At 47.7% G+C, this 17,928-nt stretch overlaps 2 protein-coding genes across 2 annotated transcripts; one reads left to right on the forward strand and one right to left on the reverse strand.

Moving 5' to 3' along the window:
• Positions 1-3,215: 3,215 nt before the first annotated feature.
• Positions 3,216-4,334, reverse strand: AGTR2 (angiotensin II receptor, type 2). Its single transcript, XM_009997170.1, has one exon. The coding sequence runs from the start codon at positions 4,332-4,334 to the stop codon at positions 3,216-3,218; it is 1,119 nt and encodes a 372-aa protein (XP_009995472.1).
• A 9,069-nt stretch (positions 4,335-13,403) lies between these two features.
• Positions 13,404-14,693, forward strand: LOC104388310 (nyctalopin-like). The gene has a single exon (XM_009997171.1). It carries the CDS (start codon positions 13,404-13,406, stop codon positions 14,691-14,693), a length of 1,290 nt encoding a protein of 429 aa, XP_009995473.1.
• Positions 14,694-17,928: the final 3,235 nt, after the last annotated feature.

Below are 17,928 nucleotides of genomic sequence, written 5' to 3' on the forward strand. Positions count from 1 at the left end.
TCAACTACAGATAGAAAAGGAAGCTGCAAAGAGGATTTGCTGCACAAACATGGCAGAGACCAACTGACCCTTGTAGGAAACCATTTTCCATCCCTGTTTGGAGACTCACTGACAGGCCCAGAAGTGTTCCAGGACTTTCCCTTGTCCAAAAATAATAAATAAAGCCCTGCTACCACTCTCAGCTTTGACTCCAAATCCATGAGTATTTCCACCTCCTTCACCACAGGCTTCTTCTCTGCTGCCACCAACTGCACCAAGGCAAAGGGGGTGCAGCCCCAGCCAAAATCCATCTGCTGCTCAGAAATGAAGGTCCCTGCACTTGCAGAGAGAGCAAGAAGCTGAGCAACCACACACATTCCCAATGGCCCTGTCAAAACTGAGTGTATCTCTCTCAGGCACAATCTCATGGTCAGGTCTGGGGGCTACAGGATGACAAGGCTGGTTGGGGTGGGCTCCCAGGCCTGTGCACTCCACCAAAGGGCTGTAGGGCTCCTGCCTTGGGTGGACTTTCCTGAAGGGAAATGCTCTCCTGAAAGGAATGTGAAATAAAAAAGTCGCTTCTAAGTTTGCAAGGGAAAAAAACTGCTCAATTTTTTATCTGCATTCCTTTGTGGAAAATCCTGAAGAGATAAACCCAGCATGCTGGAACCATGAAACCCCCCACGTTTCCCATCAAAAATAGCTGGAAAATCCCATGAGAAACCTGAGCACGATGGAAGCAATTCATAGAGCTCACCATTAGTCAATTTGCTCTAAAAATAAAGCAAACCCCCAGAGTCAGCACCTCCCCCACTTTCATCTCAGGTTCCTCTGCAGACAGAGGTTTTGGCTGTTTGTTTAACCACCCTGCTCAGGTTCATGACCTATTAGAAGTACAAGACAGACCTGGCAGGCAGAAATGTCACACTGCTCATGGGGTCACTGGGTTTGTCACTCTTGCAGAATATGACCTTCAAGGTAATCTTATTTTTTGAAGGAAGGGATTTTCCTCCCTTCTCAGTTTTGCCTCCCATTTAATACTCTTTTTGGCTCCCTGTTTCTAGGAGGGTCCCACTGAGCAGCTGCCTCAGGCCCAGCAAGGGCTCAGGAATCCCTGCCCTCCAGCTGCAGCAGTGGGAGACGCTGTGTTGCTGCTCTCTCCTGGGGAAAGCTTTGTCCCCATCTTCTCCAGCCTCTCACAGGTGTACATGCAACTGAAGCCAGATTTCATGTTCCTGTAGGATTTCCCTGTCTGGATAGGTCTGCACACCAGGCCAAAGACATGAAACTTGTTGAAAACTCCTCCTTTTGAGCAGGTCCAAACTGAGGTGCAGGGAAGGTGCAGTCTGTGCTTTGCTCAGGGTGGGCACAGCTGAAGCTGGTGCTGCTGGGGGCAGATGGGGGAGCTCAGCTTTTGTTTTGAGACTACAAAGATGTCAATTAATGGCACAGTCATGTTCTTGACTGACCTGTATTGCAGCAAAGGTAAAAAGCCTCCACAACCTCTGACCTTGGCTGCTTTGAACACCTGCTAATTTTCTTAGCATGATGTTTTGCTGTAGCTTGACTGTGTTGTGCTCCCCACTAAGCAAGTCACAGTTTTTCCTTCTACAAATCCCCAATGCCCCAGACATTTTCAGTTCCTCAGAACATTTTCAACAAAAAACCACAACATTCCAAGGAAGACACATTAGCTGTTCTTCCACTTTCTGGGACAAGCATCTCTCCAGCTACATACCCATTACAGAACACCAGACCAGGACAGGGAGAAGTGGTTACTTGTGATCAAGCCCCCATTTTGCCAAGTTCTGCACAAACTTTTCATCTGGCACCTCCCTGAGACTGGCATATTTCTTGGATTATCCCATTTTCATGGGCACCAGTAAAGAAACTTAGACCCATCCTAACAGTGAAGGACAGTTCCTGCACCAAGTTACCATGGCTTCCAGGCACCAGCCAGTGCTGGGATTTCCAGGGAGGCCAGCCTTCTGATTACCCACCTGACAAGTATAATTTCTAATGCAAAACTGCTAAGACAAACCTTGTCAGCAAGAGTTCCCTGAAGCAAGTGATCTCTCAGTCACCCCGGGTCACCCACCCTGGGGACAACCTGCTGGCAATTGAGAAAGTGCTAATAGATCCCTCTTCTACATTGAGCATATCAAACTCCATCCTTTCTGAGAAGCCAAATACCCCTTTGGAAAGGAAAATTCAAAATAACCATCAAAAATGACCTCAAAATAGAATCAATATTTGCCAAATTCTCTCCCCTCCCCCCTTTCTTTTATTTACAAGTGAGTAAACTCCCATACTGAGATTTAAGTCTTTGAAGTCACGCCACAGTTTTGCTTCTGGGTGCCAAGACAGTGACTTTGGCTTTCTGTACATATCACCTCAAAATTACAGCAGTAAACAACATTTTAAATGCAAATTCTAGACCATCAGGAAGTCCTTGCCCAAAGGCTGCTGGACAGTGTGTGGGACCCAGCCTGCTCACAGAGCTGTGGGACGTGGTGTGTTCAGTTCCTGGGGTGTTACTGTGAGAAGTGACCACACTGAACCAAAGCAAAGGACCACCTGCCCTGCAAACCTGTCACCTGCTAGGAAAAAGGTATAAAAAGATGTCTGTGGTTGTACTTTTCCCCAGGAACACTCTCCTGCCTCCAGCAGTTAGCAGGACCACGTCTCCACCTGTTCTCAGGGTCTCAGGCCTCAGCCACCAGGAGGTGTATTTGTTGCATTTTACATACAACACCTCTAGCCATCTATTTTTAAAAAATTTTATATATATATATATGGACCCACAAAATAAAGGTCAAAATATTTTCTTACAAATAGGTACAGAAACACCTGCACTGGTTTGTTCACATATGCTCTAGTGAGAATCTCTTTGAGAAGATCAGCTTAGGGTGTAATACTCAGCACCTACACAAGTAGTTAAGGGGCAATGGTCCTTTTGGTATCTATTGTCTTTTCATGTCACAGTAAACATTCACCTGACCTCAGACATGCACAAGCTGATATTTAAAATGTCATCAGTATATTTATTTGCCAGAATCTTCCCTCTCTGTAAAGTGCTCACTGCAGAAGGAAGAATACAATCCACATGTATGAGAAAAACAGCTTCTCCAAAGAGCAAACGGGTGGGCACTACTCCAAGGAAAGGGGACAGAGGAGTGTCCCCACTGCAGGGACAGCCAGCTGCACTGCCATCACCCCACATAGTGCCCCAGTGCCTACAGCAAGGACTCAGGTCCCTCTTCCCTGCCCACGGGGGTCTCAGCATCTCTGAAGCAGCTCCCTTTCCTCAAAGAAGAGTTCTCTCCACGGCTGTTGAACTGGTGAACCCGGCGCTTGAACAAGCGATGGAGTTTCTCCTGGAACTGGTTCCCAATGAAGCAGTAGAGCAAAGGGTTGGTGCAGCTGTTGGTGAATGCCAAGCAGATGCCAAATGGCAGAGCTGTGTCGATGAGCCCGGTCACGCCGCAGTCATTAATGATGTTCATGTGAGCCAAGGCATCCAAAAATGTCAGGATGTGGAACGGGAACCAGGAGATTAAGAAGGCCACGACAACAGCAGCCACTAGCTTTAGGACTTTGTCCCTCTTCTGCTTGGTTTTCCCAAACTTCTGTGCTTTAAGCAAGTGCCTCCTGATCCAGACGTAGCAGGTGGTGATGACTGTCAAGGGGATGAAGAAGCCGAGCGCATTTTTCAGGAAGGCTGTTGCCACAGACCATTCTTCATAACTCTCGTGAGGAAAGGCCATGATGCAAGCATTGACCCCCAGGTTTTCAACGTAGTGAGTTTCACGAAAATAAAAAGTGGGGAGGGAGGACAAACAGGCAAGGCCCCACACAACCAGGGCTATAAAATAAGCCTGTTGTGAAGTTCTTCCCTGAGAGCGAAGAGGATGGACGATGGCGTGGTACCGATCCACGCTCATGCACGTGATGAAAAAGATACTTGCAAACATGTTCAAGCACAGGACAGAGCTGGAGATTTTGCACATGAGAGACCCAAAGAGCCAGTTGTACCCTTGCGAGTAGTAGGTGGCCCAGAAGGGAAGGGTGGCAAGGCACAGCAAATCCGCCACGGCCAGGTTGAAAATGTAGATATTAGCCACTGTTTTGGGGCCGCTGTGACAAGAAAGCACCAAAACCACCACGCTGTTGCCAACCAAGCCCAGAACAAAAACCACGGAGAAGATTGCTGGAATTAGTGAAAAATGATAATCTGAAGAGGTGAGAGGGCAGGGAGGGGGTGGGTGCAATGCAGCTGTGGAGTTTGTCAGTGCTGTGTAGAGGACTTGGAGAGTTTCTCTGGTGGTGACAACCAGGGAGCAGTTGCTCTGCATGGTGGTGCTGGTGGAAAGGGAGGTTTCTGCAGGAACTGCATGGGCTTGCAGCACTTTTCTATCACCTTGCTCACCTGCAAATCAGAAACTGTGTGTCAGATGTGCACTCTGCAGCCACCTTAGCTCTGGGATCATAGTCACCATAGAATAAAAACCATTTAAAATTCTCTCAGTAAGCTGAGTGCTGAATTACCAGGCAACACTGCTGGGCTCCTTTCCTCTGTCCCACTGACAGGACACAATTAGCCCTAGTGAGGTCACAGCACTTTTTAATTAGCCTGGCAGAGAAGCAAGCAGCTGGGTTTTATCCGTGATTACAGACGGTGCCTTCTGTGGCCAGCAGAGCAGAAAGATTATTGACTCAGGAGCTGGAGATATTCAGGGAACTTCTGTGCCCAAAGGCAGCACTGAAGCTCCTTGTGATCCTTTTCTCAGCTTTCTCATACTATTTCCAGCACTCTGCACAGTTGAAATAATGTAGAAAGGCAGCACTTGCCAGTGGGGATCAGGTACTTCACACCTGAAGGTCTCCTGAGACTTCACAGGCCTGAAAGCAGCTTTTTAACAAGGATATGAGGAAAGCAAGCTTTGCCTTTTTGTTTAATTCATTGGGCTGGATACAAAGACCCTGAAAGGTCTTTGCAAAATGTCGTTTACTGTCAGATTCCTTCTCAAAGCAGCTCTGCATTTCCTGCCCTCACGACAGCTTTTAATCAAGTGTAAAATAAATATTTTCAATGTAGAAACCAGCAACAGACAGTCAAGTGCTCAGTCCTTGCAGGCATTGGATTTAACTAGTATTTGCAAAACATTTAGAAAGACCAGGACTGGGTTTCAGCAGGGGGAAAATGTAGATACAAACCAGCTAAAACAGGAGAATTACTTGACAGTTCTGTCTTTGTTCCAGTCCATCATCTCAAGTCTTCACCCTTAGCAGGGCATTTTTCAAACTTTGAGACTTTATAGTCAATAAAAATTATCTCATACCCAAATATTTTCTTTTACATAATAGAAAGAGACAATTCCTTTTTTAAATAATTCCTTATAGAATCAGTCAGGCACTTCAGAATTCTCAAGGGGCCCTAATAATAACAGAAATGTTGACCAAGACAGTAGAGTTGGGTAATGATCTCTCAATCAGCACAAGGTAACTGAGCATTCCTAACATATTTTTCTGTATTAACAGTTTGGTGTAGCTTATAATTTGCTCCATGCAAAATATACAACATGCCACTCTCAACATACTGACAAAAAATGAAGTTTCATTGTATTGTCTCAATGATTATAAATTAATAAAAAAATGTTACTGCACATTTCTGCAGAGTACTGGTGTTTAAAGTCCCAAATACTTGATCACAAGCCCACATTCTGTAACCAAACAGGCTGACAAAGATTCAGGAGAGAGTCTGGGGTTCCATTTCACCCTAAACTCTTGTGTCCTGAACTTTAACCTACAGAAGCTGAAATCTCAAAACTAGTCACCAAGATTATGTGTCTGACTTACTCCTAACAGAGGGACCACACCATACTTCATTTTAGCTCCATTCCTGAGAACAAGGTTTCATTGACAAACAAGCTCCCCCTCCCTGCACATGAACAACTGGTGGCTTAGAAGCCGCCTCCAAACTAGTCATTCCTACTATTACTTAAGACACAATGAAACATTTTAGGACAAGCTGAATCAAATCAATGGAAAGTATGTTCTAATAGCAGATAGAAAACATACCTCTCAAATCTCACACTCGTCTGGATGCAGCTCTAGAGTTACATGCTCTTTTCTCCTCTTCTTCTTCCAGCAAGTATCACCTCCAGCGATCTGCTCTCTCATATCATCCGTGTTCCCACTGGGAGGCTTTAACCTACATAACTCAAGAACTGCAATCCGAAAGCCTGCCAGCTTCTTTTCCTTTTGGAAGCAAAACAGTTGGAGAGCCCCCCTTTCCAAGGCCACGTGAGCACATGCAGTAAATCAGGAGAGAGGAACAAGACGACCAGGAAAAAAAAAAAAATAAAGAGAGAGAAAGAAAAAGGAAATCCACACAAATCTCCCTGTGGGTTTTCTCCTGCAGCTCTTGGGCCAGGAGGATACACCCACATGCAACCCTCTTCTGCCCCCCAGGTGGTCCTCTGTGCAAGGACCCTTGGATCCCTGAGGGCAGGGGTATTCCCATGCACTCCCTGGTGCCCCAGCACTTGCTAACACGTTTGAGGGTAGAATAGGCTGTTTGTCCTGGCAGAACTGACCATAACGTGGACACACACAGACAGAGAGTGCAGGAACATCCCAGCATTCACACCAGTATTGCCAGTGTGAGAAGGCTGATCCTGACTCCCAGTCAGTAGGAGGGGAAAACCACTGCCCATGTCCCTGTGGGGACACTGCTGGAAATGAGGAGGGCAGCTGGACAAATCCACGTGGCAGAGCAGAGGCTCTGAGGCTGCACTGGGGTAGCACAGGACCAAAGCAGGCAGGTGACAAGGCTGCACGCTCACAGCTACTTCCCACTCACACAGAACTGAGTTCTTACCTCTGCTTCTTCCTTGTGGCCCACCCGGCCCCAGTCTCAGCTCCATGGAAGAGGCTGCAAGAGGACTGTTGGAGGATAAACCCAAGGCCAAAATAGCATCTCTAAGCCTTCAATATTTTGCCCTGATACCGTGAGTGTGATGTCCTTTGCAGCAGTGGCCCATCTACTGTGGACATGTGTGCTGTGCTCTCCAGGCAGGGCTGCACATGCCACGTGGAAAGCAACCACAGAAGTCCCTGTCAGTGACAGGTCCCTCTGCCCCAGCCAGGTGCTGCTGGATGGCTGCTCATCCCTAGCCAGGGCCAGACCCAAGCTCATCCCATTCTCTAAACACCTTTGAACACTGCAGCCTTGCAGTGTGGGTGGGTATCCAACTGTGGTGGCTTGGGGGAACCCTGGTGCCTGCCCTTGCTCTTGGACCTTGCAGCACACCAGAGGCAACAGGCATTTGAGGCTCCATAACCTCTGGTAAGCTCTGCTTACAGTGAGGTGAACCAGAAGAGAAATGAAACAGGGAAAATAGCCTTTTACCAGCATCTTCAGAGGAATCAAAGGCTGAGCAGGCTGTGGAGAACAAGCTCCTTTTTCTGCCCAGAAACAGCTGCAGAGGATGCTGGAAAAGCTGATCAGCAAATTGATGCATCTCCTGAAGGACAGCACTACTTGTCAAGGCAAGGAGAGTAGTCCTTGGCAGCTTTTGGCTTTATCTGCCTCATACAAGGAGTCCAGCTCTTGGCATTTTCTGTGCAAAAGGAGTCTGGGTTATTTGAAGAAGGGGAATCCCACCCAGCATTTCCATTTATCACTGGGCAGCTGATTTATGGCTTTCTGGACACAATGACAAAGTAGTCAGTGGTCAGGACTGTCAGGCTGCCAGCACACCCAGTGCCTGTGCTTAGGGTAAACACTGGAAGGGAAAGAAAGCTGAAATAGCTCAAAAAGTACATGCTGAGAGCAGATAAAACAAAAATAGGCTCTAACATCACAGGTATCTTGAGGAGGGTAATAGCAAATCACTGCACAGGATGGGAGACCTCGTTTGTCCCAAAGGGTCAAGCACTGCATGTCAGAGCCAGAGTTAGAAAACATCCATGTCAGCACAGCTTTGTTATCTCTATATATATATGAAACTCCCCAGTGCATACCTTCACACATTCCAGAAATGTTTAGTCTGATTTTCAGGCATCCCTTCCTCTTCCTTTTCCCACTCATTTGAGCTTGTCATGGAAAAGGCAGAGGTGGGGAGAGACCCTGGAACCACTGAAATGTCCATTAAAAAAATAGAAGAAAATCTGTAAAGGCAACAGTAACAACCATGACAGCTTGGGGACTGAAAAAGTCAAGATTTAACTAAAAATAGCAACTTTTGATAAATTGTACCAATTAAAAATAAAAAATTATTCATCCACCCTAAGTCCCAGGTCTTGTTTTTTTGCAGGGAACTGCTGCTGAGAGGGATGGAATGTTCTGGACAGGCCGTGTACCCAACTGCACCAGCAGACCTGCCAGAGCCAGCTCCTGAGGTCAAACCTGGCCAGCCTGCCAGATCCTCAAAGCAACCTAGGATCCAGATGCAGGCTGTATTCATGGGCTTGATTTGCTCCTTTTGGAGAAAGCAAGAGGGGAAAAAAACATCTCCCATGAATGTGCTCCCCAGGATGTGTAACCCAATGTAGGCCAGTGCTGCTCTGACCCCTTTGTTGCTGATGTAGCTTTGGATGCCCTGACTACGTGGTGCTGGTGGCAGGAGCTGGGAACCCACCACCCACCCAGGAGAACAATGATCTCCATCATGCTGGATGGCTTCTTTGCATCATGCCAAACAAGAAGACTTTTGCACACATGGACTGAAACCATTCCCCTGGCAGCTGGGTTCTCCTAGCACTCCATAAGCTTTTCTATCTATTCCTCCTCCCTGCATTTGTTTGTTTAAGGGTTTCTTTAGGGATTAATTGCTCAGTCTTGCAAGACTGGAGTATCTACCTCATGCTTCCCCAGCTGCAGAGCACTCCTGCAGAGAAGGCTGCTTTCTTGCATCCTTTTTGGGGCCTTAGGGTGGAGAGCAGTTGTGAGCAGTGACCAGCTGAAAATTTATGATAGCTGAGGCACTGAGTCCTTCTTGCATCTACCATCCATGGCTCTTGCCTTGGCATGCTGGGTCTGAACATTGTCTCATGTACCTTGAAAGCATCAACAGTTCTGACTGTGGATGTCTGCAAACAAATTGTTTTGGCCAGGAGGAGGAACTACTAACATTTTTAAAGGGAAGACCTTGGTCAGTGTTTTACTTTCCCCCCTCCAGGATTTCCAGGATGAAATCCTCCAGGATTTCATGTGGAAGCACTGAGCAGGCCTGGGAGAAGCCCTGCATTTCCACTTTGCAGCAGCACAGTGGTGAACACAAGGGCCAGCCAGCCAGGACCCATCACAGTTCAGTAGCAGAGACCTCTGGTCCCACTTAACTGCTGGAAGAAGACAGTTTTTTAAGTAGTTCAGTATCTAGGGTGTGGCAGAGGCAGTCTGAAGAGCACAAGGATGCCTCTTCTACCTCCAGTGTGTGGACAACTTTTCCAAAGCATTTCTTTTATGAGCTGTCTGTGTCCTGCAGGCAGCCCTGCCAAGCCTGAAACGATCCTTCGCGAGATTGTTTGTTCACAGAATCGGCCGTAAGTGTTTTATGAATTACTAAAAGCAGCAAAGCAAAGAAGCCCTTCAGGGACTTTGAAAACACCCCTTGCTATGAAAGGCAGCGGGTGTCCATGGGCCCTGGCAGCGCCGCGGGCGGGGGGAGCACGACAGCACGGCTGGCCTTGCTGCAGGCAGCAGGGCCTGGCCAGAGCTCCCTTCCTGAGGGCTGCACAGCTTCCAGCCATGGCCCCAGATACAGAGAAACGACCAGGGCTTGCCCAGAATCAGGATAGAGCCTAAAACCCCCCTAGTGCTGCTATGTCTGAAGAAAATCATGTCTGGAGCGTTTCAGCAGGTGAGACCTGCTCAGCCAGATCTCAAGGGGAACCCACGCGCAGCTTGAATCACAAACCACTTCTCATGTCATTTTCTCCTGCTCACTTCTCCCAGACCAGTTGCTGTGATAAGCAGCAGAAGCACAGAATGGTTTGGGTTGGAAGGGACCTTAAAGATCATCAGGTTCCAACCTCTCTGCCATGAGGAGGGACGTCTCACACAAGACCAGGCTGCACAAGCCTCACCCACACATGAGAGTTCACCATCTAGCTAAAGCTTTGGGGAAGTCAGAATATTTTTGACATTTGTGTATTCCAACTCATTTAATCTTCCTTTTAAGCTATCAAGTGATTTTGCTCACCCCACCTTTGCCCACCAGAAAGTTCACAGAAAGCAAACCTTGCTGTTTTAACTCATTAGACCAGCAAGGCCATCCCAGAGTAGATGTTTGGACTGCTTGTATCAAACCTCAATCCTGTAAAGTGGACAGAGCTCCTTAAAATCTACAGCTTTAGGCAAGGCTCTTGACATCAGCTGCAAACAATTTCTGAAGTAGGTGTGATGGACTGTAAATCCCAATTGTCAGATAAATCAGTGACTGAAGACAAAACACAATCATGGTCATGCAATGGGTGGAATACATTTTAACAGAAGACCTGCAGTGGGCCAGCCTTTCCATTCTAGCCAGAAGGATGAGCCACCTCAGCCAAAACACATGATGCACTCCAGAAAACCCTCCTAGGGAGGTGGAGCAAGACAACTAAAATCCCTGCATGAAGAGCACAAAGAGCTGAGCCTGGTAAAAACAGCCCAGGAGCTGAATGCTCATAATTGAACAGATCATAGTGGGAAATGATTTGTTTAAAAGAGCACCTAGAGAGAAGTTAAGTGGGTTGTTCTTCTCAAGGACCATGTCTTTACCTTGTCTCTGCAGCACCCGATGTGGTGGCTGCTGCTGCCTGCAGTGATGGTGCTCAGGGGGCTGAGGCAGGGCAGGCAATGCTGCTTCTTGCCAAAGGGGCACTGGGCACTGCAGCACACACAGGAGACACCTGCCATCAGCATCTCGGGTCAACACACAGCCCCCAGCAAAGGTTTAGCCCTCCGTGGTGGTGAGTGGTGGCACATCACTGCATTGCTTCCACTTCAAGGGCAGCTGCCACCAGAGCTGCCATCAGTCAGTGTGGCCCAGGCAGCAGCCAGAGGCAAAATCCCAGCAAGGCAGCTGCCACCTCTAGTGCATCATGGAATGATTACAGGAAGCATCTGGAACTGCTAAACCCATGACAAGGTGTAAAAATCTGCTTGTTTTGATACCTATGGGCTTCTTTGGGCCTACAGGGTCTGAAGCAAGGAGACATTCTGCAGCTGTGTGGTCCCATTTCATCACTATGTTTTAGTTAAGTGACATTTGGCAGCACTGAGCTCTAAGAGCTGCATGCTTTTGGTCTCTGAAAGTTTCCAATATGAAATCAGGGAGAATCAGAGCAACCACTGGACTTAAATAAGGGCTAGAACATGGCAACACCACTGGAATTCCAACTAGAAAAAAAAAGGCTGTGACAAATAACAAGGACACCAGAGCAAGCAATCCCTCTTCTTCAGCCTGAACCATGAAACTTCAACTAGAGCTGAGACCATTTCTGGCAGACACAGCAGCTCACTCATCCTGCAGAGACCAGCAGAAACCTGTCTCCTTCACAAGGGTGCAGGGACAAAGTCATGGAGCAATGAATATTTGTAGCTGTGCTGCAGCAGGAGATAAGAGAAGCTGTGGTGATCTCAGCTGCAGGAAACGCCTCCAAAGAGATGTCCTCGAAGGACCAGTCCCAGCTGAGCCAAAAACAAAGACTCAACAACCAAAACCTTCAGCACAGCTCCAAATGTGAGCTTCTGGGTGGGGTGAGCAGTGCATGTTTCCACCTTCCTCTGGAGCTCCCAGGACAAGCAGCTTGGAAAGGTGCTGTCAGTGCTGCTCTCAGGGTGAAGACCAGCTTGGCCTCAAGCAACACTGCAGCAAAGCCTGTCTAACTAAATAAATGGTGTTGTTTACAGCTGGAAGGTAGTCTCCATTACACAACACAACCACCCCAGCCAAGCTTTCAGGGAGGAGAAGCTGTTCTTTGGGGGTTTACTGTTGAAAGAAAATCATGTTAAGAAAACAGAACTAGCTGAAACCAACCCAGGGATTTAACAGCACAGGAAACCTATTCTGCAGAGAAACCAATGGATCTGCAAATTTGTCTAATTCACACACTGTTGGGCATATCATCTATCTGAGTTTTTAGCCACTGTCTGGACAGAGCTGGCTAAGCAGGAGAGAAAAAGGAAACCCACATCTGTAAAAGATGAAAGAGAAAAGAGCTGAGGCAGACCAAGAAATTAGGAGGGAGGAAATGCACCTGAAGGGAGAGGGCTGAGAGAAGGTGCTTCAAGCACAGCAAAAGCATGAGAACTCCAGCAGAGAGAAGTGAGAGGGGCAAACAAAAATTAAAAGAGTGAGAAGGAAAAAAAGCAGCAACCATATCACTGGTTGCTCTGTTGGCACATGAGCTGCAAGGTCCTGGTCTAGTCCTTTTGGCATCGTATGCAAAATAATCAACCTGCAGACTGCTGATCCCAGGTGCATCCATCAGCCCCCCTCCCCCCCGATCCCACTTTTCCTTTGCACTCTGAATATAGGATAAAACCAGGAAGGGGCCCAAGGACATGGGCTTTTAGGGACCCAAGCTGAGCTCTGACTGCTCAATGGCACCTTCAGAGCTGCTGGAGACAGGCAGGGCTCTGGAAAGGGCAGCTTGCCCTTGAGGTGCTCTGCTCATGGGGATCATCTTTTATCACTCGTAGATGGCTCAGGGCTTATCCCCAGAAGAGGCTCCACCAGACCTCAGCACTCCCCTGCACCTTCCTGGCTCTCAGCCTCCTGAGTCTCCTGTTTTTCCACAGAGGATGAACAGCCATCAGCAGGGCTGTGCTCAGGGCTCAGCAGCAGCTCTGCTTTCCTTGACACGGGGATCCTGGCCTGAGCCCAAGGCATCTGCCAGCCTGTGCAGCCACACCAGGGGCAGAGCCCCTGCCTCACATCCCCATGGCAGAGCTGCTCTCAGTTGCTTTTCCCAAAGCCATAACTGGGGAAAAGTACAAATAGCCACCCCCAAAACTGGCTTTTTAAAGCAAACTTCCAAGCAGATCCTGAGAACTTTGAGCAACCCAGGAGAGGAGCCTCTCCCAGACAGATCCTGAGGGGAGTCTGTTACCTGCTGCTGTTTGCAGAGGGCAGGAGGTGGGAAAAGCCACCGTTAGAGCATGATGTTCAGCTGAGAAACCTCCCTGCCTCCCAGTAATGCTCTTTCCAGCAGGGCGGCACTTAATCGGCTTCTGTCTGCTAAAGACTTGATCCCTGCTGGGCTGCAGCAGGAGGAACCAGCTCATTCATTCTCACTGTGCACTACAAGCACAGCCTGACCAACCCTGCCATGCTTCTGGTCCACCTCTCGAAAAGGTACCTGCTCTTTTTCTTGCCTTCTTCTCTACTGTCCACCTGGTATTAGATGCAGCATCTCACTTGTGGCTGGTCATGTTCTTTTTTGTTATATTTGTATTTACTTGTGCAGCCAAGGCTGGACTGAATCTGAATATCTCTGATTCGTGCCCAAGCATGTGCAAATGTGCACCTGAAGAGATCACCTACTGTACCAGAGCCGGGCTCAGAGCCCTCCCTGCAGAAATAGCAGCATCCACCATTTCTCTAAACCTCTCAAATAACCATTTGCGGAGTCTCACCACCACCACCTTCAGAAACCTGACTTTCCTCCACAGCCTCTGGCTAGATGGAAACAACCTGACCTTCCTGTCCCCGGGGACCTTCCACGCTCTCAGCAAGCTGCGAGAGCTGCACCTCAGCAGGAGCTCACGCCTCACCTACCTGCATGCAAACACTTTCAAAGGACTAATAAACCTCATCAGCCTGGATTTGTCCCACTGCAACATCTTCGAAATCCACCCACTTCTATTTTCACACCTGCCTTCTCTAGAAACACTTGATTTAGCCTCCAATAACATGCGGTATGTCCCACAAGCCTTTAGGAATCTCTCCAGCCTCACAAGGTTGTCACTGGAGGGCAACCACATAGAAGCCATTGGCAGAGATTCCTTGAAGGACCTGGAAACCCTGTATGATCTGAATCTCAGGAAGAATCGGATATGGACCATTCAAAACGGTGCTTTTACAAAGCTGCTCAGATTGGGCATGTTAAATTTAGGACACAACTTCATTGCTGATTTGCCTAATCAGCTTTTTGACGGGTTGATCCAGCTCAAGACCATGCACCTTGAAGCCAACAGAATCACTGCTGTCGGCTGCACCTTCAGGCATCTGCTGAACTTGAGAAACTTGTACCTGAACAACAACCAGATCTCCTCCATCTCAGACTCGGCTTTCTTGTACATAAACAAGCTGCACTTCCTTCACCTGAGCAAGAACAACCTCAGCTCCCTCCCCATCCGCTTGTTTGCCGAACTCCCAAAACTGAAGTACGTGTTTTTATCCCAAAACCCCTGGAAATGTGACTGCAAGATGCTGTGGTTCTGGAGGTGGACAGCAAGGCACCGGGGAGCCATCAGAGGGCTGCACTGTGCCTTCCTGGGCCCTCACAACACCACAGCTCTTCATTTTGCCCACCCAGGGGACCTGATGGACTGCACGGTGCCACCTGAGCTGGCAGGTGAAGACAAGTGCAGGTTGGCCAGTACCAGCACAGCTCCCAGGACCTTCTCTCTCCCCAGCAAGGTCATCCTGCTGGCACTTGTCTGCTGCACGTGGTATTTTGCAAGGGGATGGGACACACAAACTTTTGATAGGCTTTAAATTATAAAGTGGAGGGCACTAAATGACTTTCTTGCTGCTTTTCTGTGAACAAGGGGTTTCATTACAGGTGGGTTTTATATGGAAATAGAGGGACTTATTGTATAAGAATAAATGTTTTCATTCCTGGGCAATGCTCACATCTTAAATGCTGATATGAAAAGTCAATGTTAATGTTCATGGGGTCAAGTTGCAACAGGGGAGCTTCAGATTGGATATTGGGAAAAATGTCTTCACAGGAAGAGTGGTGAGGCCTTGGAACAGGCCTTCCCAGGGAGGTGGTGGAGGCACCATCCCTGGAGGTGTTCAAAAAACAGGTGGATATGGTGCTGAGGGAGATGGTTTAGTGGTTGGGGGCTGTGGGGTGGAAGGTTGGACTTGATGATCTTGAAGGTCTTTTCCAACCTTGATAATTCTGTGATTCACGTGAAGAGAAGTTCACTTTACCAAGTTCAGGGCTGGGGTTTGTGCTGGGTGAGGCAACAATGGACAAGGAGAAGGCTGAGGTACTCAACAATTCTTTTGCCTCAAGTCTTCACTCTTCCCACACCTCTTGAATGGAAAGACCTCAAGGTAAAGGCTGAGGGATCAAAGTCCTTCCCACTGTAAGAGCAGATCAGGTTTGTGACCACCTGAGGAATCCAAATATATGTCAGTGTTCCTGCAGCTCAGGCCAACCTTATCCTGAGCTGCATCAAAATAAACATGTCCAGTAGGTCAAGGGAGGAGATTCTGCCCCTCTGCTCTGGCAAGGCCCCTCCTGCAGTGCTGCCTCCAGTCCTGGAGCCTTCAGCACAGGACCTGGACATGGACCTGTTGGAGCAGGTCCCGTGGAGGGTCACAAAAATAATCAGGGGGCTCGAGTCACTCTCCTATGATAACAGACTGAGAACAGACTGAGTTGTGGTTGTTCAGCCTGGAGAAGAGAAGGCTCCAGAGACACCTTATAGCACCTTCCAGTATTTAAAGGGGGCCTATGAGAAGATTAAATTGCACCACAAGTAAAGTCTGTCCTTGGAGACCTGTCCTGCAGCACCAGCATGGCCTTCCCTTGGCTTTGGCTGCTGGTGCACAGAACTCTATCTGCACAAACACCATTTGTGCCTCACAGCTTCTCTGTTTTCCACCTTTGGGAGGCTTCAGGAATTTGGTAATTCCTAAAGCCAGGCTGAGCCCACAAGGCTGCCTCCCTGGCTGTGACCTCGGGCTGGTGGCAGCACAGCCAGGTCCCAGGAACATTGTTCTTTACTGCTGTCTGGCTTTTTCTCCAAGGTGCTTTCAATCATTATGTCTCACCTGACTTCTAAAAGCAAGAATACCCAGGTAACATTGCAGGGGGATAACCACATTTTCAGCAGCTCTCAATGTAGAAACACTTGCCACAAGACATGCCCAGTGTTTACTGAGCATTCCCAGGAGGAAGCAACAGAACGTGTGGCAGACACACCACATTTGTTCCTGTCTTTAGAGGAATTATCCCAAGCTGATAAGAGGTAAGACAAATAAACCTTTGCTTGGTGCTGCAAACATGCAAACCAGCACATTTTGGCAAGAGAAACCTGCTGTGGAATGCAGAGGTTGACCAACCTCTCCTGTTGTACCAGTGAAAGGATCAACTGGGGCTGCACAACAAACCCACACGTGCTGCATTTTCCTGGCTGTCAGGTTTGTGATTAGATTCATGCAAGGTATTCAGTGGTCAATATATTCTTTGCTTACACTTTGTACTGTTTCACCATTTTGATTGTGTCTTCAGCACCAGCCCTCACTTCCCTCAGCTTCACTTACCGTGGGAGGTAGTGGAAAAAAACCCTCTTTCTCTTGCACCCCTTTCTGCTCTCTCTCTGCAATAGAAAAATGCAGAAGTAAAAAAACAAACAAGCAAAATCAACCTCAACAATTGTTAAAGTCCCTACAAATTTATTTTTTTTTTCCACTGAAAGCTCACAACTTGGTGAAAAAAAATGCATATGAAGGAGAGACCATATTTAGGAGGTGAATTCCCACACTCCTCCAAGTATCTGGCTTTGAGGAAGTTTTGAAGTGGCTTAAGCCCCCAGCTGTGCCACTTTGTTGGCCCAAAATGCTGCCCACAAAGGCCAGGCACCAACCTGGGTTCTCCACAAACTCATCCCCATTCCATCAGCAGACAAGCTGCAACATTCCTCTGGCACAAAACACACCTACCTCTTTTCACCAATGGAAAAAAATAAATCATTCCAGACATGTCAGGAGGGGGACAACCCAGACCAGGTTTGTGTAATTAAGGTCACAGATGTTTGTTTACATGACACCAGTCCCAAGCAAATTGTTCTTGATTTTGATCAAAGCCACTGGTGGTTCTAGGCACCTCTGTGCTGTCAGGCCGTTGTTTTGGCAAAGCTCACTGGACCCCCAGGTCCTCACCTGTGGGTTGCACGAGTGAAGGAATTGTTGGATCAGGGTCACCACACCCTTCCAGCACCCACAGCTCTGTTTCAGCCTTGCTGGACACAGCAAGTAGGCAAATATCCCCCCCAACAGCTGCTGGGCATCCTCTCTCCCACCACAGCAGCCTGAAACCCAAATCATGCCAGACTCATGTCAGCTGCCACTATCTCCCCAGACCTTTGATTTCTGGAAACCAGTTCAGATGGCACATCCCTGACCCAGGGAACAACTTTTCTTCCTCATTTCAGGTTTTGCCCTAAAGAGGCTCTTCCCCTAAAACCACAAACTTCATCTTTAGGCACTCAACAGGACTTCCAAGAGCAAAGTTCTACAGAAGCTCCCGTAAGTCAAAGCTTTGCTATAACACATGTTGAGAACAACTTCACTGTCAGTGCTCATTTTAAATACACAAGAGCTCCTCAAGCACATTCTTATTCCAGGGTATCTTCAATATCAATGGACCTGGCAAAACAAAATGTTCAATGAAAGCAAAGCTAAAAGCAGCTGAGGAGAGGCTGCCAGGCTGGCTCAGAGTAAATAAGGAGAGAAGCATGTTATTTAAATGTTTTTATTTCAACTAATGCTTTGCCACCATATTACATCACTTTGAATAGCTTGGAATAGCAATATGATCTCAAAATATAGCAAACAGCTTGCCAAAGCAAGATAATATTAAATCCTATGGATACAGCATCTTCCTTCTTTGGCGACAACATTTCCTTTTGTCTGTAAAAATAGTTTTCTGTTCCAGCACGTTTGCTGTTCAGTTTATTGAACTCTCCTGTTTATAACATTTGCCTTTTCCCTA

The sequence above is a fragment of the Chaetura pelagica genome, unplaced genomic scaffold, assembly GCF_000747805.2.
Source record: "Chaetura pelagica isolate M959 unplaced genomic scaffold, ChaPel_1.0 scaffold344, whole genome shotgun sequence".
Taxonomy (NCBI): Eukaryota; Metazoa; Chordata; class Aves; order Apodiformes; family Apodidae; genus Chaetura; species Chaetura pelagica.

Bases quoted from the DNA above. Each gene is read 5' to 3' on its own strand.
- AGTR2 (XM_009997170.1), bottom strand. From the start codon at position 4,334: ATGCAGAGCAACTGCTCCCTGGTTGTCACCACCAGAGAAACTCTCCAA.
- LOC104388310 (XM_009997171.1), top strand. From the start codon at position 13,404: ATGTTCTTTTTTGTTATATTTGTATTTACTTGTGCAGCCAAGGCTGGA.